General features: G+C 37.8%; 2 protein-coding genes across 2 annotated transcripts in view; both read left to right on the top strand.

Moving 5' to 3' along the window:
- Positions 1–4,436, top strand: part of LOC138029227 (protein maelstrom homolog) — a 12,665-nt gene extending 8,229 nt beyond the window's left edge. Inside the window, exons 5-12 of the mRNA XM_068876936.1 lie at positions 112–153; positions 253–383; positions 485–539; positions 1,183–1,342; positions 1,561–1,623; positions 1,795–2,021; positions 3,092–3,367; positions 3,617–4,436. Coding sequence (XP_068733037.1) covers positions 112–153; positions 253–383; positions 485–539; positions 1,183–1,342; positions 1,561–1,623; positions 1,795–2,021; positions 3,092–3,367; positions 3,617–3,861 — 1,199 coding nt within the window. The 3' untranslated portion in view covers positions 3,862–4,436. The remainder of the gene's footprint in view (positions 1–111; positions 154–252; positions 384–484; positions 540–1,182; positions 1,343–1,560; positions 1,624–1,794; positions 2,022–3,091; positions 3,368–3,616) is intronic.
- A 3,640-nt stretch (positions 4,437–8,076) lies between these two features.
- The window catches only part of LOC138030972 (hypoxia up-regulated protein 1-like), a 26,359-nt gene continuing 19,435 nt past the window's right edge, over positions 8,077–15,000 (top strand). Inside the window, exons 1-14 of the mRNA XM_068878827.1 lie at positions 8,077–8,193; positions 8,925–9,035; positions 9,726–9,787; positions 9,912–9,943; positions 10,406–10,484; positions 10,599–10,690; positions 11,978–12,117; positions 12,322–12,394; positions 12,521–12,576; positions 13,172–13,224; positions 13,552–13,603; positions 14,092–14,164; positions 14,252–14,438; positions 14,777–14,911. Coding sequence (XP_068734928.1) covers positions 8,954–9,035; positions 9,726–9,787; positions 9,912–9,943; positions 10,406–10,484; positions 10,599–10,690; positions 11,978–12,117; positions 12,322–12,394; positions 12,521–12,576; positions 13,172–13,224; positions 13,552–13,603; positions 14,092–14,164; positions 14,252–14,438; positions 14,777–14,911 — 1,116 coding nt within the window. The 5' untranslated portion in view covers positions 8,077–8,193; positions 8,925–8,953. The remainder of the gene's footprint in view (positions 8,194–8,924; positions 9,036–9,725; positions 9,788–9,911; positions 9,944–10,405; positions 10,485–10,598; positions 10,691–11,977; positions 12,118–12,321; positions 12,395–12,520; positions 12,577–13,171; positions 13,225–13,551; positions 13,604–14,091; positions 14,165–14,251; positions 14,439–14,776; positions 14,912–15,000) is intronic.

The raw sequence follows: 15,000 nt of genomic DNA, 5'->3' as shown, positions 1-15,000 counted from the left end.
CCTAAAATGTTATTTCACCCAATTGCGTTGAAAGCCCTCCTGTTGAAGATTTTCTTTGCTTGAAACACTTTGGAATTTTGTTCATGGCTTCCATTGTTTTTCTCTTTTCAGGAGAGCTGAAAACAGGGCTTAGATATGCAGCTATGAGTACAAGTGAGTTGAAATTATGTTTCTACATGTATATGCCTGACATGTTGGTGCAAGGAATGCAGTGTACTATTATTATAAGATTTACTATAAACTATTTTGCAGGTGAAAGAACACATCAGATCCCTATTGAAGGTCTGGCAAAGAAAGAAGACACCTATCGCAAAATCTGGCTTGACCTCTTGCGATTTGTAAATCCTGAACAGACAGCTATATTCCCTCCAGTTTACTGTCGGGTGGGTGGATTTTAAAAGCAGTTGTTTCAACTTTTATTGTTTGTTAAGAGAGATTCCACGAATGTCTTTTGTTTTGTTTGTTTTTTTTTTTGTTCTCGTAGATTTCAGAGACCAAGCAAACAGAATTCTGCTTGCAGTATGTGTCAAAGAAAGCAGGTTAGTTGTTTCTCAGTAGGGGTCATTACATGTACAGGACTGTACAGTGTAGCTGTGTAATACAAATGTTTAGCAGTCAACTTTTGTGTGATATTGAATGTTGTTAGTGTTCATTTCAAGCATTTTCCTTTGGGGGGGGGGGGGGTGAATACTGCTGCTTGAAAGGGTTTAAAAATCAGACTTTCTTGGAATGTGCATTTTCAGGGAAAGCATACAATCATGTACAGTCTGAAAGCAAAGCTTTCCTTTCTTGCTTCATGCACACACTTGTTTGAACTTGTTTGTCAGACATGAGTCGAATTACTACTTGAGGCAAAAACTGTGTTTAATGCACTGAGACCAAGAACCGATTTTGCTAGAAGTCTATTGATATTTTGGTGCTATACTGTGGAACAGACTTACATGTACATGTACTTGTACTTGTACTTGTAACAACCAGATGAGGGGATGTGCATCTTTGGAGATTTAAAAAAATGAAAAGAAATGGATTCATTTGTATTGCTCTTTGTTTCCTCTTCTGACATTATAGTTCATTTCTTATGTAAATTCTAGGTTTTTATTTCTTAGTTCTTATTTCTATTGTTCTTCAAATTTTGGGACCACTTGTTAAGAATTAATTTTGACGATTGCCATTTATCTTCAGAGATGCCAAACAAACTGAAGAAGGTGTATGAACTGGAAGGCCTGGTATGTGATTTGCATGCTCACTTCACTGCCGAATCAGGAAGCACAATGGGAATTTCCAAATCAAAGGCAACGGATCTTATCTCCAGCACAATATTTGACTATGAACCTAATACAAGGTAAAAATCCCCAAGTATTATTTTTTTTCTAACTGCACAACAATAATAATAATAATTATTATTATTATTATTAACCCATTGAGTCTAGACAGAGTAAAATATTAAGTATGGCCAGTTCAGGAGGGTTTGGTACTCAAAGGGTTAACAACCTTGTGACAACTAGAGATGCCATTATTTTAATTTGGATAATTATGATCATTATGCTCCATTTTCTCCAGGTGTGACTGGCATGAAAAACATGAAATCAAGTTCTGTGCCCTTGGAACAGTTCAGCGTTACTGGTAAGAAGTAAAGATGTCAGCTTTGTGAAAACATCCATTGTGCTTTTAATTGTTCTCCCTCAGTGTGGAAGTTTGCATGTAAATGCAAGAGCTGCAGTACATTGATCAGACTAGAGTCATTTAAGTTATTGGTATAATTTTATCTCACCACAATGTGTTATTCTCTTCCAGCTTCTGTATGTCAGATTTTCTATGTTCTGTTTATGGAATCCCCTTGACTCCAAACCATTTACCAGAGAGACCCGAAGGATCATTTGGCGCTGCAATCCAGCCGCCAGAAAACAGCTGGGCGTCACGGAAAGAGACACGTTCCAGGGGACCAAGGCAAGCTGTGGATGATAATCAAACCTTCCGCTCGAGAGACTATCGTTATCCCAATAGAGGAGCTAGCAGTGAAGGTATAAGATAAAGGGTAACAAGTATTTATTCTTGGTCTATGCAATCGTATGGTCCTGGGTTCCAATCCTATTCAAGCGTGGATTTCTTTGGCCTTTTTTTGCAACTGCTGAAGTTACTCAACTACATGTAACTGCAATGATATGTACAACTTTCATTTTGTGAGAAGCATGGATGTAACACAAATGTATGGTTGCATTTTATTGTAATGTAGGTGATAATTTATTTACACTTGAATTGAATGAATTAAGGTGGCTGAACACAGTTTTTGATACCTATGTTTCATTTACCTTTTTCTCTAAAACCCTTGATCCTTTGGTCGCTAAAAATGGTAGAAAGCAAGTTAATAACACGAGCTTCCGTTTTGTGATATTTAAGCTGACATATATGCTGTTGCCATGTCAACATGAATAACTATAAACATGACTTTAAAAATCGGTTTTGTTTATTTGTATAAAATCTGGTTGTAGGATTTTCTTTATGATTTGTATGCAACAAGCTTGTAACATTGCTCACAAGTTAACACTGCAATGTATTTTAATAATAATTTGACCGAGAGATCTTTAATTATCCCTTGTTGAAGGTTCACTGGAATATCTAGAATTTCCTATGTTAAAGTTCAAATATTTTTCAATACTCCAGTTACTTATTTCTTAAGTATTTTTCGTGCCAAATTTCGTTACATAACGAGTGGTTCTCGAGAAATAGGGGTATTTGCGAGAAAGCTATTCCGCATTCAATTGCAATTTTTTAACATACTATGCATGCGCTGCATTTGGCGGGGCTTCATTCGATAACAGAAAAATCTGCGAATTGCGGAATTCTTTGCATCGTTATCTTTTCTAACATACATTTTCATAAAAGACTAAAACCATCAAAACACTTTGTTTTATTATGAGGAAAAATAGTACAGAGAAATAGTATTGTATTGAAGCCATGTTTATTTTTTTTGCAATCCTTGCGTGCGCACTGCATTGCATTAGCAAGAACGCGCACGAAAACTGTTCGGCCACCTTAACAACAAACAATAATTCCAGGATAAATAACAAACAATTTTCTATTTTCACACAAGAACCAACAGGTGGATACACACGGTCTGGACCCACTTATGATCAAATGAGTCTTTACAGTACAGATGACAACGACAGTGAATATGCCTCTTCCCAGGGAGAAGCAGCAGGTTCCTCATGGCAGTTTCAGACGCAGTCTTCTCGTCCCCCACAACCATCATCTGGGTTTGGAGTGGGACGAGGTCGTGGACGAGGGCGTGGTTCAGTGCAAGCCAACCAACCTCTCAGACGACCAAACTTCCCTGGGGTGGCTGAAGGTGGAACTGCTGGCAGTGCGAGTAAGATGAAAAATAATTTAAAACAGCCTATCTCTTTCTCGACCATTTCACCCATAAAGCGGCCCCGTTGATGAGTAAAATTTTAATAGGTCAGTCTTGGCATTAGACAAAGTAAAATCTACAATTCTCCGCTTAGGAGGGAAACGCTTAGGTAATTAAACACATTTTCAAGCTAGAGTATTTGCATATAAACCCAACTTTCTCTTCTCTTATAGTCATTAACTTTCCGCATATTGTTTTTAATTTCAGATTTTACTTCTTGGAGCCGCATTGCTGCAACAGAGCCAGCCTCAGCCTCTGCCGCCAATATTCCGGAGTGGGCCAAAGTGGAAACCAAACCACATCCAGCTGGGCGGGGATTAAGAGCCCCTGCCACTAGACCCAAGGTCTATGCTGGTGTCATGAATCCACCGGGACCAGGACAAGCACCCATGCCACCTCCTGCATGGCAGATGCAAGTGTGGCAAGGAGGCAGGGGTGTGGCATCTCAATAATAATTTTGAAGCCTTCAAAATAATATTTATATAGCTAACAGTGACATTTGGGATCTTAATTTCTTTGTTACACAAAGCTTAGCTCTTTCCTCACGCTGCACTTTCATTTTGTCTTGTGCTTGTGATGGAGATGTACAGTACATGTTAACCACCATTATTAATATTTATTTAAGAAGAAAATGTTTTGTTCTGTTCCTGAAAAGAAAGCAACAGGGGAGATCAAGGATGTTGTTGAGAGCTTGGAGGATTAATAGGGGATTCTTCTTTTGCTTTGCAAATTGAAGTTCAAGTGCTAACGAAATGTTATTTTTCCACCAAGGACATTTAGAAGTTCCATGTTCTATCAGGCTGCTGCTGCTGAATTGTTTACAGTATATAAGTCTTATTTTGCCGAGGGTTTGTTTTCCTTGAAATATTGCTGAAACTCCAGATTCTTTTCATTCAGTTTAATGGATACACCCCTCGCTTTTGGCAACCTGTTCTTACTGTAAGAGTTTTCATTCTACCTCTCTCTTTACAAACTTTGGTATTCTTTGACATGTTTAATACCTGCTGATGTTCAATGTCTGCTGATTGTGTTCCATTTTTGGTTCCTTTAGGCCACTTCAGAAAATACCGTAATACTCTTTGTTTGTCCCCCAAATTTTGAATAAGCATTGTTTTTGTTTTCTCGTGGGACCATTGTAAGTCCCAAGAGAAACTGGAAAGAATGCTTATGCAAAATTTTGGGGGGACAAACAAAGAGTATTATGGTATTTTCCAAAGTGGCCTATTCTAATCACCTTGGTCTTCTCCAGATTGATTTTTAGTTCAACCTGTCTGGCTTTCTTAGTACAGTTTTGCTGTCTTGTCCTGCAGTTTGGAATACGAGAGATGTGTTGTGTTGTCAGTAAAATCCAGATCATCAGGCCTTGGAGTGAAGTTCCTCCTCATGCCATTCGTACCTATACCTTTTCATTAACTAATCTCTCACCATTAGGGAACAAGATCCAAGCCATGGTACAACCCTGTTTGGCACTGGTCTTTGTATCAAACCATTCAGCTATATTTCTCCCTGCCCCAGGTTGCTCGAAGCATGGTTAGCCCTAACCAGCATTGAATAACATGGAAACCTGTTAGGTTTTGATTCCTCTTAACCAACGGTTAGCGCCGGCTAACCAGGGTTTGAGAAACCGGCCCCTGGTCGTCTACAGCGCACTGAAAGTCATGATCACCCACAAAACTCGCAATAGACAAAAACAAAAGCTTTTTCATAGTCTATGAAATTCGGGTAGACGTATGCCTACCACTCATTGACCTGTTTCATGTTGTTCCTTGTAATATATATATATATATAATTATATAATCAGGCCAGTTATGTGTTAGTATGGCATAAAAGCGAAGTCCTTCGTTAATCCTTTTGTGTTGTGCAAGAGATTCTGAAGTTTATAATACTCTTCATTGAGTGAAAAAAACAAACTTTTTGCTGATCACAAGATATACAGGTAAAGGCCATCAAATTAATGAGACAATTATAATATAAAGCAAATACAGGGCTGCACTTAATGAAGAAAAGGCATCAACCTCAACCCAGGGTCTCTCCTTCCTGTGAATTGGGGTGAGATCGAGAGACACTGGTTTGGTCGGTAACTACTGCACAAAATATGGTTGAAACTTAGAGAGAAACTTTTAAGCATATCTTAAAGCGTGCGGTAATAATGTGAAACCAAAGCAGTTAAAAGGACGGTGCCTACTAATTAACAATATTTTTACCCCGGTGTGTGATTATGCAGGAAAGGTAGATCCTTAACAAGTGTTATTAAAATCCAAAAAGAAAATTGGGGGTAACCACGCATTTTTCAAAGATAAGTCATGAATGATATTTGTAAAAAGCTTTAAAATACAAAGCAATGTATGGCGTTCTTTCTCAAATTAAAGCTTAATTATCTCTCAAAAATGCATGGTTACCCCCAATTTTCTTTTTGGATACCAAGAGTACTTACCAAGATCTACTTTCTCCGGATAGTTTTAAACCGCGCAAAAATATCCCTGTATTAGTAAGCATCGGCGATAGGAAATCCGAGTATCTGGAGATGCGCAGAACGTATGCGCAATAACAATAGTAGGCACCATCCTTTATATGTTACTTTCAATACTTAAATAAAATATTCTAAAAACCCTTTAAATTTTAGTGGTTGAAAATCGATTGCGAACAGCTGTCTTAACAAATGGACTAAAATTTATCACCCTAAATAGAAATCCTCATTGTGAACACAAATGAACGAGAATGGAATTGTATAATATTTGATTACGATTGTTATTGTTATTTCAAAGTTGCACAAATTTGACATGTTCCAGTTGAGAGTCTTGATTTATTGTTAACTTTTTTTTGGATGTTAACATTGAGTTGAATGGTTCAATGTGTGAATAAAAAAAAATAATTTTTTCCTTTTTGAAGTGTCATGTCTGATTTGTACTCACTATATCTAAGGAGAAGTCCAAGTGTTTAAGAGGCTTCACGAAAGCAAAGAAAACATGAAAGGTAAAAAAATGGAAAGTTGCCCAATTCTTCAACATAAATTGGTAAAACAATGACCTGTGACCTGGAGCCGTGACCTGTGTTTTGTACCTGCCCTTCAGCTTTCTGCAAAATACGCGGTCGTCGATCTCCATTTCAGACTGACCGTATGGGAGGATGCGAGATGAGAAGACGAGAATGGGGTGTTACTAAAACGTTGAAATGTGGACCGCGGAACCTACGGAACCACTTCAAAAAAGCTTTTTTCCCGAAACAACGCTAGACTATTGTTTCTTTGAAGTTTGAAAAAAGTGAACAACGTTTTATTTGTCTTGTTTGTCGTTATCTGCTGATCGAGGCAGAGGATAGCCCACGAAAGGGCGGTGGAATGGACCGTGGTCACATGGCGACCTCTCGTCATGGCCGAATGGCGAAAAGCTTTTCGAAGAGGGAGTAAGCTTAGTAGCCCTTTGCATTGTCTTAATGACGCTAAACTTAAGTTGAAACCATCTATTAAAAGAAAGTAACAGACCTTTTATGTTGAATATGTTAGGTTTGCGTTCCAGTCGGAATTTCAAAGAACATTTTCGATACTTTCCTGTCAGATTTATATCTGTAATGTGGTGATGTACCCTTAAACGTTATAAGTGACTAGCCTAGAAAACATTATTCCAGTTTGCAATTGTACTATTTCGGAGCTGAAAACTGTAAACAACTGAGAGCCCACCTTTTCTAAAACCTACACGTCAATGCGCAGACCCCAAAATAAGAGGCCTGGAACCTAAAATATTCCAGTAATTCTTAACTTTCACTTTCCTCTATATTAAATGCGGTTTTAGTTGTTCAGCTGCTTTTCTTGTTACCCTTTGATTTCTCTATCCGGGCTTAAATGTCGGTGATATTATACATGTTACGAAAGTTTTGCTTACCCCCTGATTTTAAAGGCCTTGTAAAACATTTTACCGCACAACCGTTACATGCATATGAAACAGGTGGTTTCAAGTTACGTGTTGTTAAAGCAATGCAAATGGCTGCTTACTTTGCTCCATCTGCAAAGCCTTTCCGTCATTCGGTAATGACGAGAGGTCACCATGTGACCAGGTCCAGTCCACCGCGCTTTCGCGCGCTATCCGTTGCAATTTTTTAAGAAGTCAAAGAATCAATCTAGCTTTGTTTCGGGAAAAAAAAAGCGTTTTTGAAGTGGTTCCACAGGTTCCGCGGGTTCCCTTGTTTCCAGAAACTCCGCGGTCCACCGTTTATCCTTTACGTTTTAGAAACACTCATGAGAATGCTCTGTGCGGTGCTTATTTGCTCGAAAAAGTTGGCATGTAACTAATAAATGTTTTCATTATCGAAGTAAGTTGCTGAAAAATCCCTTTTAAGGATGAAAACTCAGTCTTTACTTTCAGTTGATGAATCATGTTATATCTGGGACGTCAACAATTTCAACTTCCGGTGAAGTGCGGTCGTAATTCCGGTTCTACTCTTAATAAAGAACAATTCGATTTGAGCCAAAATCTGTAAAGTTTATACCCAAAACGCTACAATATGAAATAAGATCTTAACTAAATGCTCAAAAATTAAATAAAGACATTTTTTCACTAAGCGAGACGTGACACGAAAGTTGCATTGGTTGCATCATTTTGTGATGTGTATTCGACACAGCTACAGCCACGTGGAGAATCACGTAAGTACGCATGTTCGAACCTAGATAAATCAACCAATCAGCTGTGGCCGCGTTCTGGAAGAAACACCGGCACTTTTAACTTTCTTTCCACTCGTTTCATATTGTTAATACCTTCTACTTTTCTCTTGTAACGCACAAAGCAAGGAAGGTAAGTCAATATTCTTAATTCAAGTCGTTTATATACTTTGGTTGCAAAATCGAGGACGGATTGGTGTCTAGCTGATGTCTCTCAGCTGAAAGACTTTCTTGTTAAACTCCGATTTTTTTACATTTATTTGATTCATTTTCTCGTTCTGTTTGACTTGAAACCGGCATCGCGTGAAAGCATCAGGATTTTAGCAGATTGCTTTAGAATGCTTTGGAATTGTTATTGACCTCAAAATATGATGGGAGCAGCAATGTGACGCAATCAATGGTCAGAAATTAAAATCAGTACAGTACAAGTATAAACATGCAGTTACAAATGACAGGGTATTAAATTTGACCGACAGCAAAAAATGTTTCTCCAGAGCTTAAGGCTTAAGGATTTTGGCTAGCCGAAATTTCGGTCATCCACTTCATCTGAGATCGATTTTATTGTTTTCCCTTAGAATTTACAAGTTACTGTATCACAGAATCTAGATCTTGACAGCTAATAAGCTTAGTACAAGTTAATTCTCACAAGGTTTCACAAATAAGATATATTTTCCATACGTTACCAGGTTACACAGTGCACTTAACACGACAGTAGGTATGAATTACTAGTAATTTTGCAGGAGTTAGGCATTGCCCATTACTCAAAATTTGGAGGTTGACTGTCGAAGTATAAACAATACGAACTTCACTTACAACTAAATAGTTGAATAAAAATGAACCTCAGTTGTTTTTGTAAACTTTCAGTTGTTTTCAGTCATTGAAGTCTGGCAGTCATGTTATTGTTATTGAGAAAGCCAAGATTTGTTCTGTGCCTTTCAGTTGTGATGTACCTTTCCTACTTCGTTTCCCACTCCGGTAAGAAAAAAATAGCTTGGGTAGCAATAAAAACTAAAGTTCCTTTTTGTATTGTGTCCAACACTCAAGTCTCAATGCTGGTGGATAGCTGGGTTTTATGTGTTACATTAAGGTGATTTGTCAATGGTGCATTGCATATCCTGTACTGCGTATTTGGTTTGTCAATATTTATAATTAATGTTGCCGTTTCTTTAATATATTCAATCAGCTATAGATCTTTAAGTTTAAGAAACAGCACACCATTTGGCATTAAGGAGGGACACAGCTCTGCTATCGATGTGACATTAGACTTCCCATGTGACAAAGTGTGACTAGAGCCCAACCTATCTCCCCAGCAGATTTCCTGCGCTGAATCGGGCTGGTAGGACCAAATATCCTCATGCGACCTAAAGCCTAACTCTCCAGGGCACATCGTGCTGAGAACTATCGGCCAGCATTGTGCAAGTTAAATGGAACGAGTGTAGGCAGTTCATAAATAGCTCAAGCCATTAGTGCGGCACCCGAGCCCGTGCTGAATGGCAAAATTACCCTTTTACCCTGCTAAGTAAAATTTAATGTATTGAAGAACCTCAGATCATGGTGGTTAGTATATTTATACTTATATGTACTTGTAAAGTGGTCCATGTTGGTTTGTGCATTATGTGTCTTTTATCACTAACTTTATTCACACTGTATATCTTATTCTTAAAGATGGTTTAGCTGTCATGTCTGTGGACCTTGGAAGTCAGTTTATGAAAATAGCTATAGTTAAGGTAAATGTGTCATTACTGCTAATTTCTTTTAAAAGCACCACTCTATTTTAAAAAGACAAAAGTTCTTGTTTGCCTGTTTGATCTATATAATGTTGTTAATGCCATAAATGTTCTTGAATTTTAGCCTGGGGTTCCAATGGAAATAGCACTCAACCAGTAAGTTGAGTTTTATTGAAGATGTGTTTTTTTTTTTATTTGCTAATGACAGGAAAGGGTGTGTCCAGGGTTAGGTGTTTTCTCCAGATAGGCCAGATTTTTTTTCCAGCAGATGGTTTACAAATTTGATCAGGAAAGAAGTGTATTATAATTGAAGTGTGGGTTATTTCATCTAGTAACCTGCACTTCACCCAACAAATTGACCTGCTCCCAACTGAGTGGCTTCATAAAGTAGCTCAGTTGGTAAAGCATTGGAATGACATCGCATGGGTTTAATTGAATCCATTAAGGCCACCTAAAGGTTTCAGGTGTAGACCTATAAGAGAGAATTGCTTGAATTGTCCAATTAAGTGTGAAGATAACTTCTCTCTTTATTCATGTAATTTGATCGTGTTAACAACAGTAAACATTTACCATGGTCAGTGTTTTAATTATAGTTGCAATCAATTTATGTGTTGTCAGGGAATCAAGACGAAAGACACCTGCTGCAGTTTCCCTGAAAGATAATGAGCGATTATTTAGTGATGGAGCTATGACAGTGGTAGGTACTGGGTAACTTAATTTGAAGGACGAAAATCTGCTACAAGCTTGTTTATCAATGTTGTGGGTTAGTTATTGTAAAACTTTGTTTGTTTCCATTCTGGTTGCATTGCAGGCTGTCAAGTACCCTAAAAATTCCTACATTTATCTTCAAGATGTGTTGGGTAAAAAAATGAACAATCCGCTAGTACAACAGTATAAAAAAAGGTATGGAAAAAATTGAAGAATAAAGGATTTTTACTCAGCAGTAGATAACATCATTTATTTAGAATGCAAGAAGCTTGCTGCTATATGTGTTAGTAGTACAGTGTAATTGTATAATAATTATTATTTGTTAACAGTTCATTGATTGTGTTGGCCAGTGTACCTTCTATTGTGTACCCACTAGCCTCGAGGCCTCCGTGATATTCAAATTCTGTATACTAAATTTAAGTGTTGCTAGAAACCCATAAGGGTTGAAACGTGTAATGGCCCCTTCAGTGCTGGGAAACAAGCTTCTGAATATTCCATTTGCTAAGTACCATATTTGGAACAACAAGACCGAGGGGTTTCCAAATATGGTTCTTAGCATTGAAAGATTCAACCAATCAGTTTGCACTGAATATTCGGAAGCTGTGAACGCGCATTACACGTTTCAGCCCTTATGGGTTTCTGGTGTTGCTCAATAGTACATGTAGTGTGGATTCTACCACATAATGTATTAATTTTATTGATACTTGGAACCTTTGACTCCAGTTGTCATGTATGTTATAAATACAAGGTGAAGGATCGCATTTTTTGTTTTCATTTTTGAAAATATTAGTGTGCTTTCTTATTGGTGACCAAGATTGGCATATTTGATGAGAGCACTTGCCATCCACCAATAAATCCTAGGCACCAATGCAAATGTGGGTTAAGTTTGTGGGTTATCTACCCTGACACAATGTTCTTCTAAGGGTACACCTGTTTTCCCTCATCATCAAAATGTAACATTAGCTTTGATTTGATCCATTCAAATTTGATTTGAATTTCATTTAACCCTCAATGTTATGCACAAGTTGTAATTTTGGTAATCTTTATGGTTAAGGTTGCCATTTGAAAAGTGTTCATAACTGATAATACAATGTATCTACTGCCCCATGCTTAAAACTTTGGGTTGTTTCTCATAGTGAGGGGAAGTGAGGCTGAATTTTTGTACAATTATTATTAACCCATTGACTCCCAGGGGTTCCCCATTGACAAGTAAAATTGTCTGGCGTTAGACAGAGTAAAATACTAAGTCTGGCCGGTTTAGGCCGGTTTGGACGTCAAAGGGTTAAAGAAGTAGAGTTCTTTACTTTAAGCTGTTGCTGGGACACTGCTAAAATAGAGCTATTTTTTGTGCTGTTCACATTATGTAAGTCATGTATTCTAAACAAAATCCCAGAACTTTTGAAGAAGATTGTAGCTACAGTTGTAGTGGTAGTTCCATCTCTTCTATTGTGTATTGACTTTATTATTTGCCTACTTTGTCAGGTTTCCATGGTATGATCTTGAAGAGGATAAGGAGACAGGAACTGTTCTTTTTCGGCATGACAGTGAAACAACTTTTACTCCAGAAGAGCTCTTTGGTATGATACTGAATCACTCCAGAATCATTGCAGAAAAGTTTGCTGGTAAGTTACATGCACCTGTATACAATGTTTTGACAAAAAAAAGCCCACCTGCCCGTTCTCTCACTTGATATCTTTGCTGGCCTTAGCTTTAGGTCCACTTTTTGCTTTATTCCTCGTACATAGCCCACTCTGGATCAAAAGTCTGTTACACAAAAGGTTGGTTTGAATCATAGTTATTTATTTTATGCAACTATTTCTTTAAAGATCATCCCATGAAAGATGTAGTGCTTACTGTCCCTTCATTTTTCACCCAAGCTGAACGGCGTTCTGTGATGAGGTTAGTCTTACTAAATGTAAGTCAATTAACTCTGGCAAGTGATTATTAATGTATGGATTGCAAGTAATGCCTGTGTGTTTTTTTATTCCTTTCACTGAGTACTGCCTTTTTGGTCATTTTCTTTAGAGCTGCAAAATTGGTTGGATTAAATGTGCTGCAGATTATGAATGCAAACACAGCAGGTAACAAAAAGTGATGATGATGACGATAGCAATGACAATAATATTACCTGGATGCCAAAAATGGTATATAATAATAATGGCTGTATCAAACAACCCTCAAGACTGCCTTAGGGTTTGGTAAATGATGCTCAAATGAACAGCAAATGTCCTGCAGAAGATCCTTAGTAGACTGTATGTCATCTACACATACACTCTGGATTAAGAGAGAGGAAAACTAGAGCACTCTAAGAAAAGATCTCTTGGATTAGACAACAGTTACTAACATAAGCAATTCAACCTGCAAGTCATGCCCAGTCTAGGATACAAATCAAACCTGGGGCACATTCACCTTTATCACTCGGTGGCCATTTTGGAGTCCGTGGGGAATAAAGACTTTGTCTTTGCATTGTCTTTGCATTGTCTTTGCCCGTCCAGCCTCATACTGAATGAGAGGTTCGACGGGCAAAATCTTTGGTTTGGACATTGAATGATATGGGTCTATTGGAATGCTAGCAGTGCTACTACTGCCTCGGAAATTCATCATAGAAAGTAGTCATAATATTATGTCTCGTGATCTGAGTTCATGCGCAACTTGCCTTTTCTGTCATTTTCTTAGTTGCCCTTCATTATGGAGTGTTCCGTCGAGCTTCTTTTAATACCTCGGAGAAGGTAAGAAATTCTAGTTGTTAGTTTCACTGTCAAACAAACTTACCCAGTCTATATGCAATAAAAAAACAACTCCCAGATGAAAATGTTAACAAAGCCCTTAACTGTGTACTTACCGGAACATGTAACTTCAGAAACTAAATTAATACCCACTTATTGATTCTTTTTGTCCATAATTTCTTTAAAACTATTTGGAATGCTACTTGCCTCGAGCTCTACAGGTTGGAAGTGCATGCTCTCCATGCAACACCATCTCTGTGGTAAAATGAAAGTTTTTATTTTTTGAAAACGCGGTGGTTACTGATAACATCGTTTGTATCTTTTTAACAGTTCATAATGTTCTATGATATGGGAGCAACAAGTACAGTGGCTACCATTGTTGGTAAGTTTGTACATCTGCTGATCATGTCTAATTTTGAAGAAGAAAAAGCTGAAAGGTGATGGTGATGGTGCTTGTTTGAAGCCAACAATGCAACCATTGCCCCCTTGCTCTGCCAAACCTCCATTTTTTTGGTTCACAGATCTAATAGAGAATGCAGCTGCATTATGAAAGTCAAAGTTGTCAACTGTGGGCCTCCCAGACCTCGTTTACTTCTTATTTGTCTTATAATAATTTGTATAGGATCTTGTAAAGAGCCTATATGTCAAGAATCCTCCTAAATTTGTATAATTCATATAAGCAGGACAATTATTATTTAAAAAAAAAATAATAAACTTTTTAAAATAATATTATATTAAACAAATTTTTAAAAAAATTAGCTAAAACCGTGGCCTACATCCATTGGTTAAAAATCCATACGATAGGAAATAAAGTTATCTATAATACTTACAGTTTTTGCAGTGATGTCAAAACAATGTTTTTGTTAAAAGGTTACAGTACAGTCAAGACTAAAGACAGAGGCATCACAGAAACATCTCCACAATTGTCTGTCAAGGGGGTGGGGTGAGTCGTGGATTGATCCGTTTTCAGTCAATAATTGCAGCTTGTTACATTTCATTCTTAATCATCAAAGTTCATCTGCGATTGTAGTTTTGATCGCACACTCGGTGGCCATGCTATGGAAATCCGACTGAGAGATCATCTTATCAAGCTATTCAAGGAGCAGTACAAGACACAGGGTGATGTGGGTCAGTCACCGCGTGCCATGGCAAAGTTCTTGAAGGAAGCTGCTAGAGTGAAACAAGTGCTCAGTGCAAACACAGAGATCTTTGCACAGGTTGGTAAATTTTCTGCATTGAGCTGTTCAAAACCTAGTTAACTCTAAGCAAGGTTAATTGCCTTGTTAACCTTCTATTGTTAGCGATGATGCTCCAGTATTGTTTCCATCAAGCTTGGGACTGAAAAAAAACTCGCTATTTTATTAAATTGCTGTAAGGATGACAATGACATGACATGACGTGACAGATCACTTTTCTCCTTCATGCAACTTTCTTTCAACCTGCATGCTGAACTGACCTTGAATGACTGACTCATTGACATGTTGGCTAAATGACAGACAGGCTTGTGAATAATCCGTAGTGTTGAATTCGAAATAATTACGATAACTTCATTCAGATTGAGGGGGCTTTCGAGGAGAAGGACTTCCGTGCCAAGGTCACACGTGAAGAATTTGAGGAGATGTGTGCTGATCTGTTGGACAGAGTTGCTGGTCCCGTTGAACATGCTTTGAAGTCATCAGCAATTACACTGGTGAGTGTGTCAGGAAGACAGTCTGGCTGCCTTAAATTTCTTGCTTTCTTGTATCTAGCCTGCTGTCCATTGGTGTGCTTTTATGAATA

This window comes from Montipora capricornis, chromosome 13 (assembly GCF_036669925.1).
Source record: "Montipora capricornis isolate CH-2021 chromosome 13, ASM3666992v2, whole genome shotgun sequence".
Classification (NCBI taxonomy): Eukaryota; Metazoa; Cnidaria; class Anthozoa; order Scleractinia; family Acroporidae; genus Montipora; species Montipora capricornis.
The sequence above is the reverse complement of the archived record's forward strand: the minus strand, read 5'-3'. Positions and strand labels throughout refer to the sequence as shown.